The sequence below is a fragment of the Heterocephalus glaber genome, unplaced genomic scaffold (assembly GCF_053883595.1).
Source record: "Heterocephalus glaber isolate CG9 unplaced genomic scaffold, H.glaber_assembly_v1.0 deba00001608, whole genome shotgun sequence".
Lineage (NCBI taxonomy): Eukaryota > Metazoa > Chordata > Mammalia > Rodentia > Bathyergidae > Heterocephalus > Heterocephalus glaber.
Window position 1 is genome coordinate 14,917,732 of NW_028258379.1, and position 22,464 is coordinate 14,940,195.

At 37.8% G+C, this 22,464-nt stretch overlaps 1 protein-coding gene across 3 annotated transcripts in view; it reads left to right on the forward strand.

The window, feature by feature from the left end:
• Positions 1 to 22,464, forward strand: part of Ylpm1 (YLP motif containing 1) — a 66,009-nt gene that overhangs the window by 19,863 nt on the left and 23,682 nt on the right. For 2 of the 3 annotated variants that reach the window (XR_015445041.1, XM_004837193.4), the window contains exons 5-9: positions 13,526 to 15,643; positions 18,217 to 18,334; positions 20,986 to 21,406; positions 21,514 to 21,606; positions 21,833 to 21,998. Coding sequence is in view for 2 of the 3 variants with exons in the window: in XM_004837193.4 (XP_004837250.1) it covers positions 13,526 to 15,643; positions 18,217 to 18,334; positions 20,986 to 21,406; positions 21,514 to 21,606; positions 21,833 to 21,998 (2,916 nt within the window). In the remaining variant the exon portion in view is untranslated. The remainder of the gene's footprint in view (positions 1 to 13,525; positions 15,644 to 18,216; positions 18,335 to 20,985; positions 21,407 to 21,513; positions 21,607 to 21,832; positions 21,999 to 22,464) is intronic. The other variant, XM_021246421.2, reaches the window with a different exon arrangement.

The following is a 22,464-nucleotide window of genomic DNA, read 5'->3' on the forward strand; positions in this document are numbered from 1 at the left end:
ATCTTAGCAATGATCTATTGCAATACCTCTCTACAGCAATTCACATTTGTGTTGCATTTTAGTTTGTTATGCTGGATCTTCTGTGCATCACCTTAGTTATTCCTGTCAGTAGTATCATGAGGTAAATAGATAAGGAGAGCTGAGATTTGGAGAGGTATAAATAAATTGCCTTAGATGACATAGCTAAAAAATGGATATGGTAAGATTAGAATCTATGGCCCTTTGAGCTACTTTAAATCCTTTTTACTTTCTTTGACAGGTGGTTGAGGAACTTTGTGTGTATGTGTGCACATGTGTGTGTATGAGTGTGGTAGTGGGTATTGAACCGAGGGCCTTCACATTGAGCTACATCCTCAGCTCTTTTAATTAAAAATAATTTTATATATATCTTTTTCTTTTTTGGTGCCAGGGATTGAACTCAGGACCTTGTGCTTGCGAGTCAGGTGTCAGCACCACTGAGCCAAATCCTTGGCCCTAATTAAAAATAATTTTGAGACAAGGTCTCACTAAGTTGCTTAGGCCGGGCTCGAATATGCAGTCCTCTTACCTCAGCCTCGCAGAGTGCTGCCATTGCAGGTGTGCATTACCACACCCAGCATCAGTTGATAGACTCTGAATATTGGCAGTGTGATAAAGAACACTGCCATAGACAGCATTGACAGTTTCATAGAAAGTTTATTTTTTCCTTTGAACCTAAATGTGTTTTTGTAACTTCTTCTACCTGTTGATTCTAGATCTGCTTCTGTGGAACAACACAGAATAAATTCTATTCTTCTTCTGCAGTATTTGTTTAATATTGCTGTTTAATATTTCTGTTGCTGTTTAATAATTCCCATCATGTCTTACCACCCAGTCTTACCCACTGGACTCTGCCTGTTACTTAAACTCACATTCCCTTTTTTTTCTTTTTCACATTTTCATGGATTTTAGCCTCCTTCTGTTCCACTGCTCACTGTTCTTTGAAGGGCCATTATTTTTGTTAGGCTTCTTCAGAAGAAACGCTTACACAGATGCAGAGGACCATGAGCCCATCTTCATTAAACATAGGTGCTTGTCTAGCTTAACAGTTTGTTTTTGTAAGCACTCTTAAATTTTGACTCCTATTGAGCTTAACATCATTTGGACATCATTTGGCTTCCCGACCTTTTTCACATTAGTTATTAAACTAGGTCTGTCTCACTCTGAACCTATGCAGTTGGTTTTTGTTGTTGTTGTTGTTGTTGTTGTTTAATTGGTTTTTTCTAAGGCCTTACACTTACCTTTACATTTAATCGTGTGTGTGTGTGTGTGTGTGTGTGTGTGTGTGTGTGTGAGAGAAAAGGAGAGTGAGATACCACCCCAAAAAGGTATACATACTTCAGGAACAGAAACACTTCTATAAATATTTTAATACTAAATATCATGATTAAATATCACTAATTATCACAAGTTACCTTTGACCTCTATAATTACAAGAGGTGCTCAAAGTAGTGGCCATTAGCTTCCAGACATTTATTAATATGGCAAACCGCTGCTTGGGTAACCTTGGTCATTGAGACTGCTGCATGCACATGCATTTTCAATTTCTTCTCTAAGGGCTGGCAGTGTAGTGAGTTTTCTGCAATATACCACATCCTCTAGGGTCCCCCATACGAGGATAACACCATCTGTTGAAAAAATATCATACCATTTTTTTTTTCCTAAAGTGTGTATACATTTTTTGGCAGACTATATAGCACATACACACACACACACACGCACACACGCACACACATTTGGGAAACTTGTTGAAAGGGACTGAAGTACTGAAGTAAGAATAATCTACACTATTATGGTAACTTGTGAACTTCCTTTATTAGTTAATTCAGATTTTGCTGTAAACATAACATGATAAGCCACTTTTTTTTTTTTTTTAACAAAACTGGGTAGAAAAACAAGAATTAACACAGCTAAAGTAATTTATCAGTAACATGCTGTGGTTGGGTGTGGTGGTGCATGTCTATAAACCCAATACTCCAGACACTGAAGCAGGAGGATTGCTGCAGGTTTGAGGCCAGCCTGGGCTACATAGTGAGCTTAAGGCCAACCTGAACTACAGAGCGAGACCCTGTCTCAAAAAAGCGAAATAAATAAATATTGTAAATTGCTTTAAATTTTTGCAAAATCCAGATATAGGCTGTTTTTTAAAAGATTTCCAGAAAGTCAAGTGACAAAACTACATCAAATGTTAATAGCATACTGCATTGTTCAGCATCTGGGCTGCTGTTTTGGCACTGTATGTATGTGTATTGTTGGATTCACCAGGTCTTCCAGAAAACTACTGTTGCTCCAATAAACTGTCATATCAGTGGATGTTTATTTCCCAGAACCTTTCATTTTTCAATAATAAATCTTTTTAGTTTAATGGTGACATACAGAGTAGTAGCACAATCTTAAGTATACAACGTAATGAATTTTCTCAAAGTAGGTATACTCATGTTGTCACTACTCAGATCAAAAAATAGAAATTACTAGTGTTCAAGAAGTCTTCTTTGTCTCCGTTTTGAGTCACTTCCCTCCACCCCAAAGATAACCACTATACTGACATTTTATAACATAGAATCCCCATTTTTGGTCTTTATATTAATGATACAATACTGTAATACTCTTTGAGTGTTTTTCATATGACATTGTATTATTATGAGATTCATCCATGTTATGTGTAGCAGTCTCATTCCTGTACAATATTCCATTGTATGAATTATACCATAATTGTTTATCCCTTCTGATATTGATGGTCATTGATGTTTTTTGATTATCATGAAAAATACTGCTATGTGGTTTTGGTGCTGTGTATTTCTTTTCTGGTGTGTGTGTGTGTGTGTGTGTGTACTTAATTTTGTTTAGATATATTGTAAATATGGAATGGAGTCATTCTGTATGTACTCTTTTGAGCCTGGCATCTTTGACACTGTATTGTGAGATTAACCCATGTTTTGTGTTGTAGTAGCTTGTTCATTCTTGTTCCTGTGCTATTCCATTATATGAATATACCACAATCTTTTTAAAGGATTGGAATTGTTTGATCATAGGGTCTGTACATGTTCTGCATTTATATATATTGTTAAGCAGTTTTCCAAAGTGGTTATGTTTACAACTCTCACCAGCAGTGTTTTAGTGACCCAGATTTTTGCATCCTTGTCAACACTATTGTTAAGCTTAAATTTTAGCAGTCTTGGTGGATGTTTAGTGGTATCGTGATAATAGAAGGTATCAGCTTTTCTATCCATTACAATGTATTGGAGATTTCTCTGTAGCACTTTTAATTTAACCCTCTGTATACCAGGAAAGTAGTTGCTAGCATTTACCATCTAGGTCCAATGGACTTTTTATTTTAAATTTTACAGAAAAAGTTTAAAAGATAGTGAAAAACTACTTTAAAAGCTAAATTAAAATTTTGAGAGTGCTGGGGATTTAGCTCAGTGGTGCCATGCCTGCCTTGCAAGCACAAGGTTCTGAATTCAGTTGTCGGTACCAAAAAAAAAAAATAATTTGAGAGTTAAATATGCTTGCTTTGCAACAAGTAAATTTTAACACATAAGCATTACAAAAGATGAAATATTTGTGTTATACATCATTTTAGCAAATCAAGATGGTACAGGTTCTTGCCACAAAATAAATACTTCCTGTTTAATAACTAAGGGGATGACAGCACTATATTTTCTCCTGTTATTAAAAATACATTGATTGGGGCCGGGGAATTAGCTCAGTGGTTCTGCTGCCTGCCTTGAAAGTACAAGGTCCCGAGTTCGATCTCTGGTACCAAAAAAAAAAAATACATTGTTTGCACGGGCTAGGGATGTAGCTCAGTGGTAGAGCATTTGTTTGGCTTGTGTAAGGCCCTGGGTTCAATCTCCAATACTGACAGCTATCATGGGCAAAGGGGAAAGGAACAGACCAGGGATTTGTCAAAGCATGAAGTCATGATGTTAAAGACAGAGATCACATTCACAGAGAGAAAAAGGTAGGCTCCTTTAGTGTTTGCAATGGTTTGGTCCCTTTTCTTGAAGTTATACATATAATTCCAAGTAACCATAATAATGCTTTAGATTACAGAAGTTGTATAAAATCATCTGCTTTATTCAATTAATGTGGTAAGGTGAGACTTTCACAAGATCTATAGGGAGCTGACTGTGGTGGTGCACACTTGTAATCCTACCACTCAGGAGGCTTGAGGCAGGAGGATCACTGCGAGTTTGAGACCAGCCTGGGCTACGTAGCAAGACTCTGTCTCAAAAAACAACAAAACAAGCAAACAGACAAAAAAATCAGGAAAAATCATTAAGATCTCATAATTAATCTTAGAGTTTTGAAAGGATTCAGTGGACCCACATGGTAATTGTGAGATAATATATGTTTTATTAATTTTTAAAAATTAAATATTTTTGTTTAGTACATCTGTAAGAAAAGAAATCATGAAATATCTGTCTTTACAAATAGAACTCTTGCCAGGTATGGTGGCACACGCCTGTAATCCCAGCACTTGGGAGGCTGAGGCAGGAGGATCACCACGAGTTCAAGGCCAGCCGGGACTACACAGCGAGACTCCGTCTCTAATAATAATAATAATAATAATAAAAAACTGTTTAACAGGGTTTTTTTGTTTTTGTTAGAAACTAATTGGATCCAGTAAACCTTGATGAATCCTAAGGGTTAATGTTGTCTCTTGATTAATAGAAATTCTTGATTTTAATTTAATAGTCTAGTTTATAAATCTTTTCCTTTATAGTTAGTACTTTTTGGTATACTGTTTAGAAAACTCCAAGACCATGTACATATTACTCTCCTTTTTTCTGTCTTTTATTGGTTTACCTTTTGTTTTTAAATTAACACTCTATACAGGATTGATCTTTTGTTAGTGTATGGTGTCAGATAGGGATCCAGGTTCCTTATTTTCCATATGGCTATGCAGTAGACCCCAACATTAGTTGTTAAAAGACCATGCTTCCCTACTCTTTTGCAGTGTTTCCATCACAGATCAAGTGTCTAATGTGTTTATTTCTGGTTTCAGTTCCCATGGTCTGTCTGTCTATCCTTGCAACAGTATCACTCTGCTTTAATTACTGTAGTTTTATAATAAATCCTGATATCTGTCACTGTAAGTTCTCTACTTCTGTGCTTCTAGGTCAAGGATTAGTTTCTCTGTAAAGGACCATCTGGTAAATAATTTTATGTTTTGTTAGCCACATTTGGTCTCTGTCAAATTTTTTTTTTCTCGTTTTAATCCTTAAAAATATTAAAAAACCACTCTTAACTATATTTGGCCCATTCCAGTAGTTTGCTGACCCATGTGTTGTATTATCTTGATCATTTTCTTTAGAACCATCTTGTCAGTTTTCTAAACCCTGCTCGAATTTTGATGAGCATGGTATAGAATCTATTGACTATTTTGAGAAATAATTGACACCTTTATAATATCAAGGTTTCTGATTGGTTTTAGGATTGGAATCATGCACCTCGTTCTTTCTATAGCTGTCTTACTTGAATTAGAATTAGTAGGCTACGAGGAACACTTTACTTTTGTTTCCATTTGTTATGATTGCTCATATTTACAGTGATTATTTGTCTTTGGGAATTTTTATTTTAGGACCTTGGTTATGGACAATAGAAGTCAGGCATTAATTTTACAAGAAGACTAAAAGAGAAGGAATTTGATTCCAGAATTTGGTATCTTGTAATTCCCATGGTCTGTTGATGGAACTAAATAGTGATAAGACAATATCTTGCTTAAGGGTAATTGTATTGCATCATACCTCTTAAGTCTTTATACCCAATTTGGAAATTTTATATCAAATTTTAAAATTCTAGCTCTAGAGGGTTTTATACCTAGTTTTAAGTTTTACTTGTTGTTGTCTTTGTGGGGAGGTTGTTTTTTTTTGAGACAGGATTTCACTATGTAGTTCAGGCTGGCCTTGAACTCACGGTGTAGCCCAGGCTGGCCTCAAATTCACAGCAATCTTCCTGCCTCAGCCTCCCAAGCACAATTACAGGCAGGAACCACCACTTCTGGCATAGAGTTTTTATTTTGTAGGGATTTGTGGAACACTTAACAAAATTTTTCTACATATTTAAACCTCAAATGTTTATTTTTCTTTTCATCTAACCAATGAGCCAAAGTGCATGAAACTTTATGATTGTGTTTAGTGAATACATACTATGTTTTTATTATATTTTGAATACATGTCGTTACATGTAATAAAGGTCATAGTATTTTATTGTATTGCTATTGAAATGGTTTGTTTTTATTATGAATTTCTCTTCATATATTTATTCCAAAGGCCTCAAAGCTCTTTACTTTTATAAATGTCAAAAGTTTTGGTTGTTTCTCATTTTGTAACATCTGTGAGTTTTGGAAATTTGAAAATGGAGTAGTGATAAATATTTGCCTTCGTATATATAGTGTTAAAAGTATATTTCAAAAGGTTGCAACATTTTCCTGGTCCCCAAAATGAAAATAAAATGACAGCCTTTGGCTGTTAACCATCACTTTCATCTGAAAGCAAATTACTCTGCCTTTTTATTACTTTTATCAACCCTTCTGCCATGTTTTCTTGTTATCTGTTCCCCTTTTAGTGCCTCTTTTATCCATTCATCCGTTCTTTAAACATGCTCTTTTCTTTGTCTGGAATCCTTTTCCTGCCCTTTTTGCTTTATACTTCTGTTGTTCCTGCACGAAGGGCATTTCATTAGTTGTTGGGACTCTCCCAGTGGTCAGACACAGGGACACTGGTTAGCAGTGCAGACATGACCCATATGTCTTGAATTCTGTTCTGATTGTTGATCTGTTTGTCTCTTCTTCTGGACCATCAGCTCCTTGAAGTTAGATGTGACTATTTCTAACACTAGCATAGTACCTGACAGCAAGTTTTCAATAAATATTGCTTATGCCAAAATATCAGTCATGAGTAAAATTCGCAAGGCATTCACAATTTATTTAGAATAGCAGCATGTTTATATTCAGAATTTGTTATACTACTAGGTAATATTTTGATGAGGTTTCTCGTCCGACTCGGATATTGTGAAAGATAGCCTTGTCTTACCACATTAATTAAATAAAACAGATGATTTTATACAACTAAAATGATCTGAAGTATTATTATTATGGTTACTTGAAATTAATAAATATAACTTCAAGAAAGGGGACCAAACCATTGCAAACCCTAAAGCAGCCTACTTTTTTCTGTCTGTGAATATGTGATCTCCATCTTTAACATCATGACTTCATGCTTTGACAAGTACCTGGTCTGTTCCTTTCCCCTTTTCCCTTGATAGCTGTCAGGTCTTCCCTACTTTGCATAGACCATTTACCCTATTGCTGCTTTCTCAGTCTCAGCAAAGATTTTAATTTCACTTTATAGCCTTAATTTGGATTCCTGTCTCACAGAGGAACTCAAGGCTGTCAGAACCAATAAAACTTCCTCCTAGCCCTTATTTTTACTATGTTCTTTCTTTCTGTCTGTCTGTCTTTCTTTCTTTCTGTTAACAGTAGCAAAGTTTTATTAAAGGTAGGAAAAGAAACGGGCTCTGGAGAGTGAGTTTGGGCCAAGGAAAAGTAGGAAAGGTACACCCTACAGTGTGAGGGCCACCATGCAAGAGAGAACCCAGTGGCCTGTTTGTTTTTTGAGGCAGGGTTTCACTGTGGTCAGTTCAGGGTGGTCTTGAACTCACTATGAAGCCCAAACTGGCCTCTAACTTGCGGCTGTCCTCCTGCCTCAGTCACCCAAATGCTAGGATTACAGGCATGCTCTACCATGCCTAGCCACTGTGTTCTTTCTTGTAGAAGAAGCAGCCCTTCTCCTGATGAGGGCTAATCCTCTCTCTGTGCCTGTTAAAAACATTTTATATTTTTATCAAAGTAAGACATACACATGGTTTTTAAAAACCCAGCAAAATGGCCATCCACTACCCCAATTCACTCTAGATGTGTTCCCTAATGGTACACTTTTTTAATTCTTTGGCTTTCTCTTTGGGTAGCTGTCTTTATTCTTTTTTTTGGTACCAGGGATCGAACTTGGGTCCTTGTACTTGCGCAGCAGGTGGTGAAACCACTGAGCTAAATCCCCGGCCCAGCTGTCTTTATTCTTAACACTAAACAACATGCTACTCCTTTCTTGACTTACGCATTTTCTGTTTGTTTTTTTGAGACAGGTTCTCACTATATAGTTTAGGCCAGCCTTGAAGTCACTGTGTAGCCCAGGCTGGCCTCAAACTCATGGCAATTCTGCCACAGCCTCCCAAATAGTGGGATTACTGGTATGAGCCACTATGCCTGGGTTGATGTATGCATTTTAGATACTATACATTTACTTCCTGTTCTGATAAAAGTTTGTTTCTTACTCTCTAAACCCATCTGCCCAATATATTGGTAACTTTTTATAAATCATTAATTTTTACATGATTTTATACATGTTTATTGTAGAACTAAGTAATGTACTGTAATTATTTTCTTTTGTGTAATACCTTTGTCTAGAATCTCTAGTGCTCTTATCTTTTACAATTTCTTCTTTAAAATAATCTTCCATCCCTGCTCCTGGAAGTACCATCTTCTTTTCTCTTTGGGGTTGACAGAAAGGATCTCTTTCCCAGAGTCACACATTCTTTGGGCTGGTTGGTTGCTCTGCAGATTTTTCATAAGGCTATTAATTACTACATTTTCCTTGACTGTTTGGGGGGATTGGAGTCGAGTGTTAATTGAATTTCATGGCTTCCTGTTAGAATTTAGTGCCTCCTTTTCCCAGAGTGCCTGATCAACTAGCATACTAAGAAAGTGTGGGTAGAAAGTAAATGTTTTGAGTCTTCACATGTCTTAAAGTTTCCTTATTCTCATACTTGTCTGTATAAGTGTAAGTGTGCCTTATCTCAACTTGACTAGCAATGTGGAGATAGAATTTGAAGTTGGATATAACTGTTCCTCAGGGATTTGGGGTCATTGTTGTGTTTTCTTCTGTCACCTAAAATAGCTATTGTGCTGTTTTGATTCTTTTCCTGGTTTGATTACTCCCCCATCCTCCCTCCTGAAACTTTTTTTTCTCTGTAGTGTTGTGAAATTTCATAGTGATTTGTTTGTTTGTTTTAACTGTACTGAGTACTCAGTGTGCTGGGCTCTTTCTGTCTGGAGATTGGAGTCTCTTAACTCTGGGAAATTTCTTTGAGCTATTCATTATGTTTTGGTTTTTTCTTTGTTTTGTTTTGGATGGATGTAGTAGATTTGTTTGGATGTAGTAGAATTTTAGATTTCTTGGATTAATTATTTTTGTCTTTTTTTTTTTTTTTTTTGAGACAGGGTCTCACTGTGTAGTTCAGGCGTGCCTTCAACTCACTATGTAGCCCAGGCTGGCCTTGAACTTGCACTAGTCCTGCTTCAGCCTCCAGAGTACTGAGATTACAGGTGTGCACCACCACCCCTATCATAATTTTGTATTTCTTGAGATACTTTACCTTGTGACCCTTTTTATTGTATTTCTTTGAGAATTTGAAAAAGTTTTCTACAGAGTATTTTGTTTCTGGTTTTTTAATATAATAAATTTAAAAAAGGAAAAAGGAAAAACATAATTCTTGAATCATAGGAATACTTTTTTTTGAAAGAATCTGAGTTTTTTAAAGACTACAATCAGTCTGTTCTTAAGAAATCTCACTGAGGATATCACTTCAAGTGGGATGTGCTTTCATCTTCTATTTTTCACATTAATCTCTGCTTTTTCCAGATTTGTATCCTATTATCTCTTTCGTCTCTTCTTGTTTTAGAGGCGTTTCTCCAATATCAAATGATCCTCTGCTGTCCATTTTTATTTCAGAGTGGGAGACATTGACAAGCTGATTGGGAGCTCTGGGCACATGTATGGGGTTTGTCATCTGTCAGGGTTGGCTTTATTTAGAGGATAGGATAAGGAACTATTTACTACTATGACAGGACCCTCAAATACAAGGATCTAGGGACCTTCAACCTATGGAAAGGTCAGTTGATGGTTCAGAATCTAGATTTAGTCTATGTATCTTTAGCCCCGAGTTTTATTCCTGTCTTTCCCCAGAATCCCTGGTGCCCTCACTCTCCCTGGGGTTCTATGGGATAGCCAGCCCCATCTTTATTTTATTCCCCTTTACTGCCAACACTCTAATGTCATGTTCTTTCTGCTGTGCAAGTTACCACTCATATTTGTTCTGTCTTCCAGAATTTAAAAATTTGTGGTTTGATATGTTGATGCCCCCCATTTATTGTGGGTTTATGTATGTTTAAATTCCTTCTGGTAAGTTTGTAAAGTGTCAGCTGGGTTAGGTTGAACTTCATTTCCAAAATTCCCTTTCTCACATGTTTCTGAATATGGAGGGAAATTTTTGTACCTAACATGAGGCTTTTAGCCCTGAACTTAAAATACTAATCTTCCCCCAAGAACAAGATATAAAGTCCCTATTTTGTCTTTGGGGGTAATGTTCATTCTTCCAGCTAATTCACACTTTCTCTTTGATTCTGTGTAACTTAAATACTTAGATATAATTTTACTATTCACACCTCTTCTGTTAGATGAGAAAGAAAACAAATAACCAAAAATAGGCATATACTATATTCAGATGCACACATGTGAGGAAGAAATGCTCATAATTATTACAGTTCTTATTTCTGTGCCAGGTCATGTGCTCAGAGTTGGTATTTACAACTACCTACTTCCATATCCCTTTTCTCTCAATAAGCACCTCAGCTAGTTCTGGTTCCCTGCCTGATGGGGTGACCTAGACCTTTGTTCCTTTTTTAAATTTTATTGGTACATTTTTAGGTATACAATATAATGACATTCATCTTTGGAAATTTTTACCTTTACGTATTCTATCTTGGTGTAAAGGATATTCAACTGACATTAGACATAGGGAACACCTACAGTGTGAGATTTTCTTTTCTCCACCCCCTGGCCCCCTGCCCCAGGTACCAGGGATCAAACTCAGTACCTTGCACTTGTGAGGCAGGCTCAGTGCCACTGAGCTAAATCCCCAGCCCCATGTTCTTGAAAGGTCTTAGCTGTTAGCAGTCCTGTCTTAATTAGGTTACTGTACCTTTCCATTGACTTTCATTATAAGTCATGGAAGTACTAAAAGGTGTCCTGGAGGACCTTTTATGTTTCATGCATACCCCTCTTTACCCCTATTTCCAGTACTAACCGATTGTCCTCTTAAAAGTCAAATCAGTCAACCCAGCTAGGATGGGAAGTAACTCTTCTTTGCCTATTGATTCAGAACCTCAAAGTATGAGGTTTTAAAAGTTGTAAGAAAAAGCAAAGTTGTAATTTTAACTTCAGTTTGATAAAATCATTATTGTGTTCCCTGGTGGAAGTGTTCCAGCCTTTGAAACTATGACTTTTTGACTCACAAAGCCTAAAGTCACAGGGAAGGGAGCTAAAGATTTTGCCGAACCTGAATTTATTACTCTTGATTGATTTCCCAAACAATGAAACCTTTCATAGTTCTCATTAAAAGCATAAAAGGAATCAAGCTGTTCCCTTAGTCACCTAAGCTAGATACTTTGGAATCATAAAGGCTTTTTCCATGATTAGTTTATTCCCACTGGTTATAAAGTCGTTCAGTTCTACTTTTCAGATCACTCATTTTAACATCTCTTCTACATCCTCTTATTAATCATTGCAACGAAATAGGTATCTCCTCACTTGCTCAGATTGTAGAAGTAATCTTTTCTCCTTATTCATCTGCTATTCTTCTAAAGCAATATTTGGTAGACCATATTTGGTGGCTCTTAAGTGCTTGTAAAGTAATTTCAAACTCCTTAACCAGCTAAATTAATTCATCTGTTATAACAGATCCAAAGGAAGATGGCTTTAACAAATTTGTTCTCTCAGGATTTGTATGATGGCTCAGGAATCCAGGTTCCTTCTGGTTTGTTACTTTACTATCCCTTGGTATGTTGCCCTTATTTATATGGTCAGGATGCTTCAACACTATGTCAGAGCCAGCATGAAAGAAAAATGGTGCTGGGTGTGGTGGTGCCCACCTGTAATCCCAGCACTTGGGAGGCTGCGATAGGAGGATCACCTTGAGTTCAAGGCCAGCCTGGGCTACATAGTGAGTTCAGGACTAACCTAAACTACACAATGAAACCCTGTCTCAAAAAAAAGAATATGACTTTCCCTTTATAGGAACAACCCAGAAGAATGTATGAATCTTTTTCACTCTTTGCCCATTGGCTACAAGTTCTAACTGCAAGAGAGGTTGGGAAAGAGTCTCCAGTCTGGGGACCTAGTTAAAAACATGGATGCTATATTACTGTAGAAAAGAGAGGAATGAGTGGCAGTAGTTTCTGCCACAAGGTATACAAGATCTTGGGGAGACTGATGGTTGCCTGCTTCTTTGCCTTATTTCATAGTATGCTACCTTGCTACGCATTCTTTCCCAGCTCCCCATACTATTCTCCCCTTAGCTTTACCCATGCTAAACTATTTGAACATCCAAACATGTTACAGTGGTATGTACTTCTCTGCCTTTTCTCACATTGCTTCTTTAGCCTAATGTGCTCTTGCCACCTTATTCCCCTCATCTCCACCACACTCCAGCAACTGCTCTCAGAGAATTTGTTTTTCAAGATGCAATTAAGGGCTGGGGATTTAGCTCAGTGGCACCACCCCTGCCTTGCAAGTGCAGGGTCCTGAGTTCAATTCCTGGTACCTAAAAGAAAAATGCAATTGGAGTATCTTCTATTGTATAAAGCCTTTATTGGACAATGCTCCTCTGCCCAGGTAGAATTGACCATTTTCTCCTGTTACCCTTTTGTACACAGATAGACTTTAATCATTACACTTATTGACACTTATTTCTTAAATTCTCTCTCCGCCTGATTATAAAGTCTTTGAGAGCACAGGTGAAATTTGATTCACATATCTCTTAGATGTAATGTAGAGCCTGACAGACAGTGAGTTTGAATTGTTTATTCATTGAGTGAGTCCATAGGACAAACATCTTTACCTGGACTTTTTAAAATGTCAGAACTCACTCTTTAAGATATGGCTGCTGGTTTGGTTTTTGTTTTTTGTTGTTGTTTTTTGTTTGTTTTAATTTTTGTCAGTTAATCAAGATCAGTCCTGGCTCCAACAGTATTTATAATTATGCTAGTTTTTCCTAATTGTTTCATACTTAGTTTTCAGTTTTAAAAGTACTCCGAGAGTTATAGAATTTGTTAATTTTTTCTGTTTAAAATAGTTTTTGTGGCTACCAAGGCAAAATATCTATAATTGCTTTTTAACAACTCACTAGATCAGTGACTTGCTGCAGGAGATGTGTTGAAGTGAAGTAGACAATGCTGACATGATTTCCAAAATCTTTCCTAAGACCTTCTGAGCACTGCCACCTTAACATACTGGTTCTGAGATACAGATGACACAGGATTTGTTTAATGACTGGAAGAGTCATTGTTATAAACAAATTCTAAGGCAAGAATGCCTTCAATATTCTTACATGGAGAATTTCTTTTCTGCTTTACTGTCTTGAGTAATATCTTTTGTTTTACTTGTAGATTTGATGGTCCTCGAAGATTTGAGGATTTAGGGTCAAGGTGTGAAGGACCGAGACCCAAAGGGCCTCGTTTTGAAGGAAATCGCCCCGATGGGCCAAGACCCAGATATGAAGGTCACCCAGCAGAGGGCACTAAAAGCAAATGGGGGATGATTCCCCGGGGGCCAGCATCTCAATTTTATATTACCCCAAATACATCCCTAAGTCCTCGACAGAGTGGACCACAGTGGAAAGGCCCCAAACCAACTTTTGGACAGCAACATCAGCAGCAGCCTAAGTCACAAGCAGAACCTCTTTCAGGAAGCAAAGAATCATTAGCAGACACCAGTAGTAACCAGCAGAAGAATTTTAAAATGCAATCAGCTACATTTCCCATTGCTGCAGATATAAAGGATGCCAAGGCGGCTCAGTCAAATGAGAATCTAAGCGACTCTCAACAAGAGCCACCTAAAAGCGAAGTCTCGGAAGGGCTCATAGAGACTTCTGATTGGGACCAGAATTCTCAAAGTATGGAGACTCAAATGGACAAAGCCCAAGCTGTTACTCAGCCTGTATCTCTTGCAAATAAACCTTTACCTTCTCAATCTACTTTTCCCTCAAAAACAGGGGCCATGGAGGGAGAAACAGCAGTAGCAACATCATCATCATTAATGGCAGATGATTTTAAACCTTTGGGTATTGGTCTGCCCCATTCAGAAAACAACCAAGATAAAGGGCTGCCTCGGCCAGATAGCAGAGATAATAGATTAGAAGGCAGTCGAGGCAGCAGCTCATCCTACAGAGGTCCTGGGCAAAGCAGAATGGAAGACACACGGGATAAAGGACTAGTAAACAGAGGGCGAGGCCAGGCAATCAGTCGAGGCCCTGGGTTGGTCAAGCAAGAAGACTTTCGTGATAAAATGATGGGTAGAAGAGAAGACAGTCGAGAGAAGATGAGCAGAGGAGAAGGCAGCCGGGACAGAGGGTTGGTGAGGCCGGGAAGCAGTCGGGAGAAAGTGCCAGGTGGTCTGCAAGGCAGCCAGGACAGGGGTAGAGCTGGCAGTCGAGAACGAGGACCACCTCGGAGGGCTGGGAGTCAGGAGAGAGGACCCCCTCGAAGGGCTGGAAGTAGGGAGAGAGTACCACCCCGAAGAGCTGGGAGCAGGGAGAGGGGACCTCCTCGAGGGCCTGGCAGTCGGGAAAGGGCACTGGGCAGACCAGATTTTAGTCGTGATAGAGGTCCATTCAGACCAGAACCAGGAGATGGTGGGGAGAAAATGTATCCATATCATCGAGATGAGCCTCCTAGGGCTCCATGGAACCATGGAGAAGAGAGAGGGCATGAAGAGTTCCCATTAGATGGCAGAAATGCTCCAATGGAACGAGAAAGGCTTGATGACTGGGATAGAGAGAGATACTGGAGAGAGTGTGAGCGTGACTATCAAGATGATACATTAGATTCATATAACAGAGAGGAGAGGTTCTCAGCACCACCATCTAGGTCTCATGATGGAGATAGGCGAGGCCCTTGGTGGGATGATTGGGAGAGAGATCAGGATATGGATGAGGATTACAGCAGGGAAATGGAGAGAGACTTGGGCAGGGATGTGGATCGGATTGGAAGACCCATGGATATGTACGATAGAAATTTGGATAATGAGTGGGACAGAGATTATGGGAGACCACTGGATGAACAAGAATCACAGTTTCATGAACAGGATATTCCATCTCTTCCACCTTTACCACCCCTCCCACCTCTTCCACCTTTGGATAGATATCGGGATGATAGATGGAGAGAAGAAAGAAATCGAGACCATGGTTATGACCGAGATTTCCGTGATAGGGGTGAGTTGAGGATTCGAGAGTATCCAGAAAGAGGAGATACATGGCGGGAAAAGCGAGATTATGTTCCTGACAGACTGGACTGGGAAAGAGAACGGTTGTCAGACAGATGGTACCCATCTGATGTGGATAGACATTCCCCCATGGCGGAACATATGTCCTCCTCACATCATTCCTCTGAAATGATGGGGTCCGATGCAAATTTAGACTCTGACCAAGGCCTTGGAGGGGTAATGGTTCTCAGTCAGAGGCAGCACGAAATCATTTTGAAAGCTGCACAAGAACTGAAAATGCTTCGGTAAGTTCATTCCTAAAGATCATTTCTTTTAGTTGAAAACACTTTTCAGACTGCTCTTTTTTAAATGATATGATATATTTGAATGGAATCATTTTACTTTTTTATCATATACTTTCAGTTTATATTTCTGGTCATTCAGTGCTGTTTGGGGGTTAGCATGTGTATTTAGGAACTGTTAATTTTAAGTGTATGGCCTGAGATGTGCAAATTGATTGCTGTTCTTGGTCTTTGTAGATGTGTTCCTGGCATGCCTTGCCTGTGCATGTTTCAAGGGTTAAACTTCAACTCTTTAGGGCTCTGGCTTTCACAGCACTCATATGTAATTTCTATTTTTTCCTAGTAGACATTTTGTTCCATGGTATTAGATCTGATAGACTTCATGTTCACTAATCTTTGATATGACTTTGGAAAGTATGTTTTTCTCTGTTGCAGCTCAGAATGGTTTGCCTGGAAATGTCTTCAGATTTGTCTGTTGATACTTTTTTTATCTTTCATTATAATTAGAAGCAGATATTTCTACCTAGGGTTGATACTTGTGTCTATATAATCAACTATTTTCTTTGTGAGATGGCGAATAGAATTTGGATTTCTTGATTTATAATCAACTATGTATAGGTGTCTACATAATGCTTCCCGTGTAGTAGTAATAATAACAAAGCTAACAGTTTACTGCATGTGTAACTCTGTGCCTAGGAATTGTGCTACATGCTTTGTGTACAATAACTCGTTTAATCTTTACACCAACTATATGAGCTGAGGTAAGAACTGAGGAGTCAGTAACAAATTGCAAGCTTTCTTAGTGTTTTGAGAAAGTAAATTAATGGTTAGGTTTTGATCAGTTCTAATGTATCGTGTCTCTCACCTCTGGTCGCGTTTGTGGATGATATGAATTGAATTTATAACTGAAACTTTAGGACTAGAAAAGAAAATACTAGGAAAGCTAATTGTGGGTACAGATGAAAGACCAGATGCCCTAGGCAGCAAAATGGATCTCTCTGGTCAATAGTAGAGCCTGCGGCTTTTATTTTTCCTAGATTGCTCATGAAGAAGATGTGAAAGCATGCCATCAAATAATTACCTGTTCACTTTTAAATTATAGGCATCTCTAATCCATACCTACTTTGTACTGGGCACTGCACTAATAATTTAGTGTACATTGTCTTAGCCCTGCTATCTCAAATCCTATCTCAAATCACTTCACAGATGATATTAAGACTCAGTTAAGTGCACTTTGCTAATAAGTAGCAGACTCAGAATTTGAGTTCAGTCTGTCTGACTCTAAAATCTGTGTTGTTTATGGAGAACACCAAACTGATTGGTGTTGCTAAGCTGCCAGGGTTTCTTTCCTTTTCATTTAAAAATTTCTTTTTAATTTATTATTACCTTACATAGAAATGCTGGATAAAAGGTGGTATTTCTTTATCATCCTTTTAAAAAAGTTCTTTCTAGGCAATATAAACATAATCAAACAAATTATATTGTGATAATTGTGGTCATAGTTGAATACAAGTAGGTTATGTCATATCTGTTTAAAGTCAAGAATATCATAACGAGTATTTATATGGTGCAGAAAATAGTCTTATGACTTTGTGTCCATTTGGATCACTACACTGAACAAAATATAAGGAGAAAATTGTGAAAAGCATAGAGGTTACAGAGTTTACATATGTTTAAGATCAGTATTGTAAGGAAAAGTAAAATGAATTTAGCAAAGGGTTTAAAGAAAAACCCAAAGTGTTACATAATTAATCTTTAGGAATATGAATTACTTTTAAAGATATAAACTGACACATGTTCTCACTGTCTACAGTAGTTACCATAACCTAAAATGCCCAGAAGAATCAGTTAACAAAAACGAGTGAAATTGAGCCAGATAGAGTTCCCTGGAGTATGATGAGGATTGTGATGAACTGCTTCATCTAACATGGGCAACCACTACTTCACTCACCTAATTGTTGGCATGTGAAAATGTAGGATTAGGGTTACCAAAACTCTTTAAAATTCGAATTATTTATTTATTTGTTTATTTTTATTTATTTATTTTTTTTTTGCAGTGCTTGAGTTCAAACCTTGAGCTTTGTGAATGCTTAGGCAAGTGCTTGAATACTGAGTTACACCCCCAGCCCTAAAATCTGAATTTATATGCTTGGTAAATAATGACAGTGAAATTAAATTTTTAAAATTGATGTGAAAGCCAAGTTTAAAAAGACTTTTTTAAAGCTCATGAGTCACCATTTTTCAACCTGTGGTCTAAACAGTATCAGAAAAAAATAGAGATGTTTTGGTTGGATGAAAGAAAAACATGAGAAATAGATGATATATTAGAATAGTCTAGGCAATTTGTAGAATCTGTCCTTAAAGATTGTCAGTACTTTATTTATAGATCTTAGATAACTAATGAGGTTACCTACATAAGAGCAAGCAAATATTACCCCAGAATTACAGTTTGGTCACTGCAGAAGGTTTTAAAAAAGTTTTTAGGTCCCTCTCTTTTTAAATTTGATATTAATTGTAGTCATTTAGGAATGATGTAAACATGTTTTATGTATAGTGGCAATTTTGTTTGTTTACAGGGAACAGAAAGAGCAGCTTCAAAAGATGAAAGACTTTGGGTCTGAGCCACAGATGGCTGACCATCTACCACCCCAGGACTCGAGATTGCAGAATACCTCAAGACCTGGGATGTATCCGGTATGGGAAAATATATGACCAGAAAATGTGATGGTTTCTGCTTTGCGTATTTAAATGTTGCTGGACCTTACTTTATTACAATAAGTATAAATTTCTTATATAAAAATTTGGGAAGTATACTTTGGGAAAGTAAAAGTAACTAACAATTGAACATCTTTTTTTGAAGAGGAGGCTAGTTGAGACAGTTTGTAGAAGGGTCTCAATTTGTAGTTCAGGCTGACCTTGAACTGACTACCCCAAGGTAGCCTTGAAGTCATGGCAGTTTTCCTGCCACAGCCTCTCCTGAGTGCTGCAGTTACAGTAGTACACAGTGATGCCTGGCTTGACCTTTGAACATCTTTAAATATGGTCAAAAATGTGTAAGAGGGGGCCGGGGATGTAGCTCAGTGGCCCATCTGGCAAGTGCAAGGTCCTGAGTTCGATCCCCAGTACCAAAAAAGATAACTGCCAATAAAGAATAAACCACAAACTAGGAGAAATGGGAAATAAGTGTTTGAATCAGGCTTGCAAAGAGTAAAATGCCTTTGGAAAAAGAAATGTAAACATGCACACAACAGTGGCAACCCCTCTTGAAAGAATTACTAAGTGTTCTATTCAGTTTGTCTGATTGTTTCCTAGGACTTATGTTTTGCATTGGTCCCACCCTCGACACACATTATTGTCTACCAGACAACTGAAAGGAATACAAGAGAGAAGCCTGCTGGAGTTTGTTTCTCACTGGAGATTTCTGCTTTTGAGGAGAAGATAGGTTTCTAGAGCTGAGGATATGGCTCACAGCTGAGGTTCTTAATCAGGGGGTGAACCTCAGAATTATTAATGGAGGTTGTTATATTTAACATTTTTATTTTAAATTGACACTAATTTTACGTATTTATGGAGCACAGTGACATTTCAGTATGTACATATAATAATGATCACATCAGAGTAATTGGCAGTGTTATCACCTCAGATATTTATAATTTTTTGCATTGGGAACATTCAAAAATTCTCTCTACTAGTTATTTTGAAATATTGGATTAATAGTTGTCAACTGTAATTACCCATTGTACTATAGAACATTAGAAGTTGTTTCTCCTATTCAGCTGTACCCTTTCCCTGTTGCTCATCCTTTTCCTAGCCTTTCCCCTCTTTTCCCCTACACTTCTTCCCAGGCTTTTGTTTTTGATTTAAACCAATGGCCTGACCCTACCCACAGAAGTTTAGGTTTGGGTTGGGGCCTGGGACATTTGAAACTAAGTAGGTTAAAGAGAAGAAAGAGAGAGCGTGCGTGGTTTTGTGTGTGTGTCTGGAGGTGGGGTAATAATATCGAGGATGAATGTTTTTCTTTTTTTAAATACATAATATTTACATTCGTTTTGAGGAAGTGATGTGTGTGTGTGTGTACAATATCTTGATTATTTTCTTAACCCCCAGTCTGAGACAACCACTAATCTTTCTGCTTGTCTCGTTTTGCCCTTGTTTTGGTACCGGGAATCAAACTCAGATCCTTGCACTTGCGGAGCAGGCAGCAGAACCACTGAGCTAAATCCCCGGCCCCTTGTTTTGCCTTTTTGAGCATTTTGTATAAATTGAATCATATAATATGTGGTTGTTAATGTCTGTCTTCTTTCATTCAGCAGATATTTTCAAGATTCATCCATGTAATAGCATGAATCAGTACTTCATTTCTTTTAATTGCTAAATAATGTCCATTATATGGATATACCACACTGTGTTTATCCATTTAGCAGGTGATGGACATTTGGATTGTTCAGTAATGTTGCTATGAGTATTTGTGTGCAAACCCTTGGGTGGACATGTTTTTCTTCTTTTTTTTGGTACCAGAGATCGAACTCAGGACCTTGCGCTTGCGAGGCAGGCAGCACCACTGAGCTAAATCCCTGGCTCTTTGTTTTTCTTGAATACATACCTAGAGGTAGAATTGTTGGGTCATATGTAAATTTGTTTGACTTTTTGAGAAACTGACAGCCCATTTTCAAAGTAGTGGCACCATTTTACATTCCCACAAGCAATCAAGAGGTATCTTCTTTCTCTGCGTCCTTGCCATGATTTGGTTTTTTCTTTTTTTTTTTCAGTACTGGAAATTGAACTTAGGACCTTTCGCTTGCCAGGCAGATGTGGCGCCACTGGGCTACATCCCTGGCCCTTCTTTCTATTTTGTTAATTTTAATCACTCTAGTGGGTATGAAATGCTGTTTCATTGTGGTTTTAATCAGTGCTTTCCTAATGGCTTGATGTCAAGCATCATTTCATGTGTGTCTTAGCCATTTGCACATCTTCTTTAGAGAAATATCTATTCCAATCTTTTTGCCTTTATACATTTTTATTATATGTCTTATGAGTTATGAGCTTTATATGTTCTGAATTCAAGTTCTTTATTAGATATGAGATTTACATATATTTTCTACCTCTCAGGCTTGTCATGTCATTTAAGTTTTTTGGGATTTTTTGTTTTTTTTGTTTTTGGTACTGGGGATCAAACTCAGGACCTCGCGCTTGCCAGGCAGGCGCTGTGCCACTGAGCTAAATCCCCAGCCCACTTGTAAGTTTTTAATGGACCCAGTTTATTAAGTTTTTATTTTAATTTCTCCACTGATCTGTGACAACATGATGGAATGCCCATTTACTATGCCATTTATTCTATTTTCTAGCCTCCAGGGTCCTATAGACCACCCCCTTCTATGGGTAAACCACCAGGTTCACTTGTAAGACCCTCTGCTCCACCAGCAAGATCATCTGTTCCTATGACCAGGCCACCTGTGCCAATACCACCACCACCACCTCCACCTCCTCCACCTCCTCCTCCTCCACCAGTGATAAAGCCACAAACTTCAGCTGTGGAACAGGAACGTTGGGATGAAGATTCTTTTTATGGACTCTGGGATACAAATGATGAACAAGGACTGAACTCTGAATTTAAGTCGGAAACTGCAACAATTCCGTCTGCCCCAGTATTACCACCTCCACCTGTTCACTCTTCCATTCCCCCTCCTGGCCCAATGCCTATGGGTATGCCACCAATGTCCAAACCACCTCCAGTACAACAGACTGTTGATTATGGCCATGGCCGAGGTAAGTAATAAGGGTGAACTTGTATTTGGGGTTCTGCAGGAATTAACTTTAGCTTCACTCTTACAAAATTTTATCCCTGGTTTTTTGTTTTTTGTTTTTTTTACCAGATATGTCTACTAATAAAGTAGAGCAAATACCCTATGGAGAAAGAATAACCCTACGCCCAGATCCACTACCTGAAAGGTCAACTTTTGAAACAGGTAGGATTCCCATAGAGATTAATATTTTTAAACCTAATTTATGCCCTAATTATGACTGGATTTTTCTTTTAGTAAGATTATCTGGGCCTTCCCTTAAGACAGATGGAAGAGTCTTAAGTTGAATTTAAGGCAACATTTTATAGTTGTTCTAAAATCAGATTTGTACTTTTCTGCTTTATATCCCCAAAAGCATATGGTTCTTATTTTGTATTAATTGTTTTTGTAGATCATGCAGGCCAGCGAGATCGCTATGATAGAGACAGAGACCGTGATCCTTATTTTGATCGAGATTTTAAAAGGGATCGGGAAACCCATAGAGATCGAGACCGGGATCGTGTTATTGACTATGACCGGGATCGATTTGATAGAGATCGCCGGCCCCGGGATGATAGGTATGGTATGAAAATATCTTTGGTAGGTGTGCAAATTGACATGTTTTTAGTTCAACAAAAGTTAGTCTAAAGTAAATTTAGTAAATGGCATTTTCTCGTGTGTGTGTGTGTGTGTGTGTGTGTGTGTGTGTGTGTGTATAAAATTTAAGAGAGGGGAAAGCAATTCCAGATCAGCTTTCAGGAAAGTAGGTACTTGGGTTTTGCTAGTTTGAATTCCAGAGAATTTAATGGGAGAAAGAGATAGCCAGAAAGGAATGGAAATGGTATTGTCATTGAAAGTATAACCATTACTTAATTATAGCCAAGTGGTTTATTTTTACAATTCATGAGATTTTTAGATGTGTTTACGAAAGGCAGATCTAAATGAAAAACAATCAAAATATAAATATTGGTTTTGTAGAGTAACTGCCCATAGAGAGGATTGGACAGATGTAGCATTATAAAGCAGAGACCTCCAAATATTTTT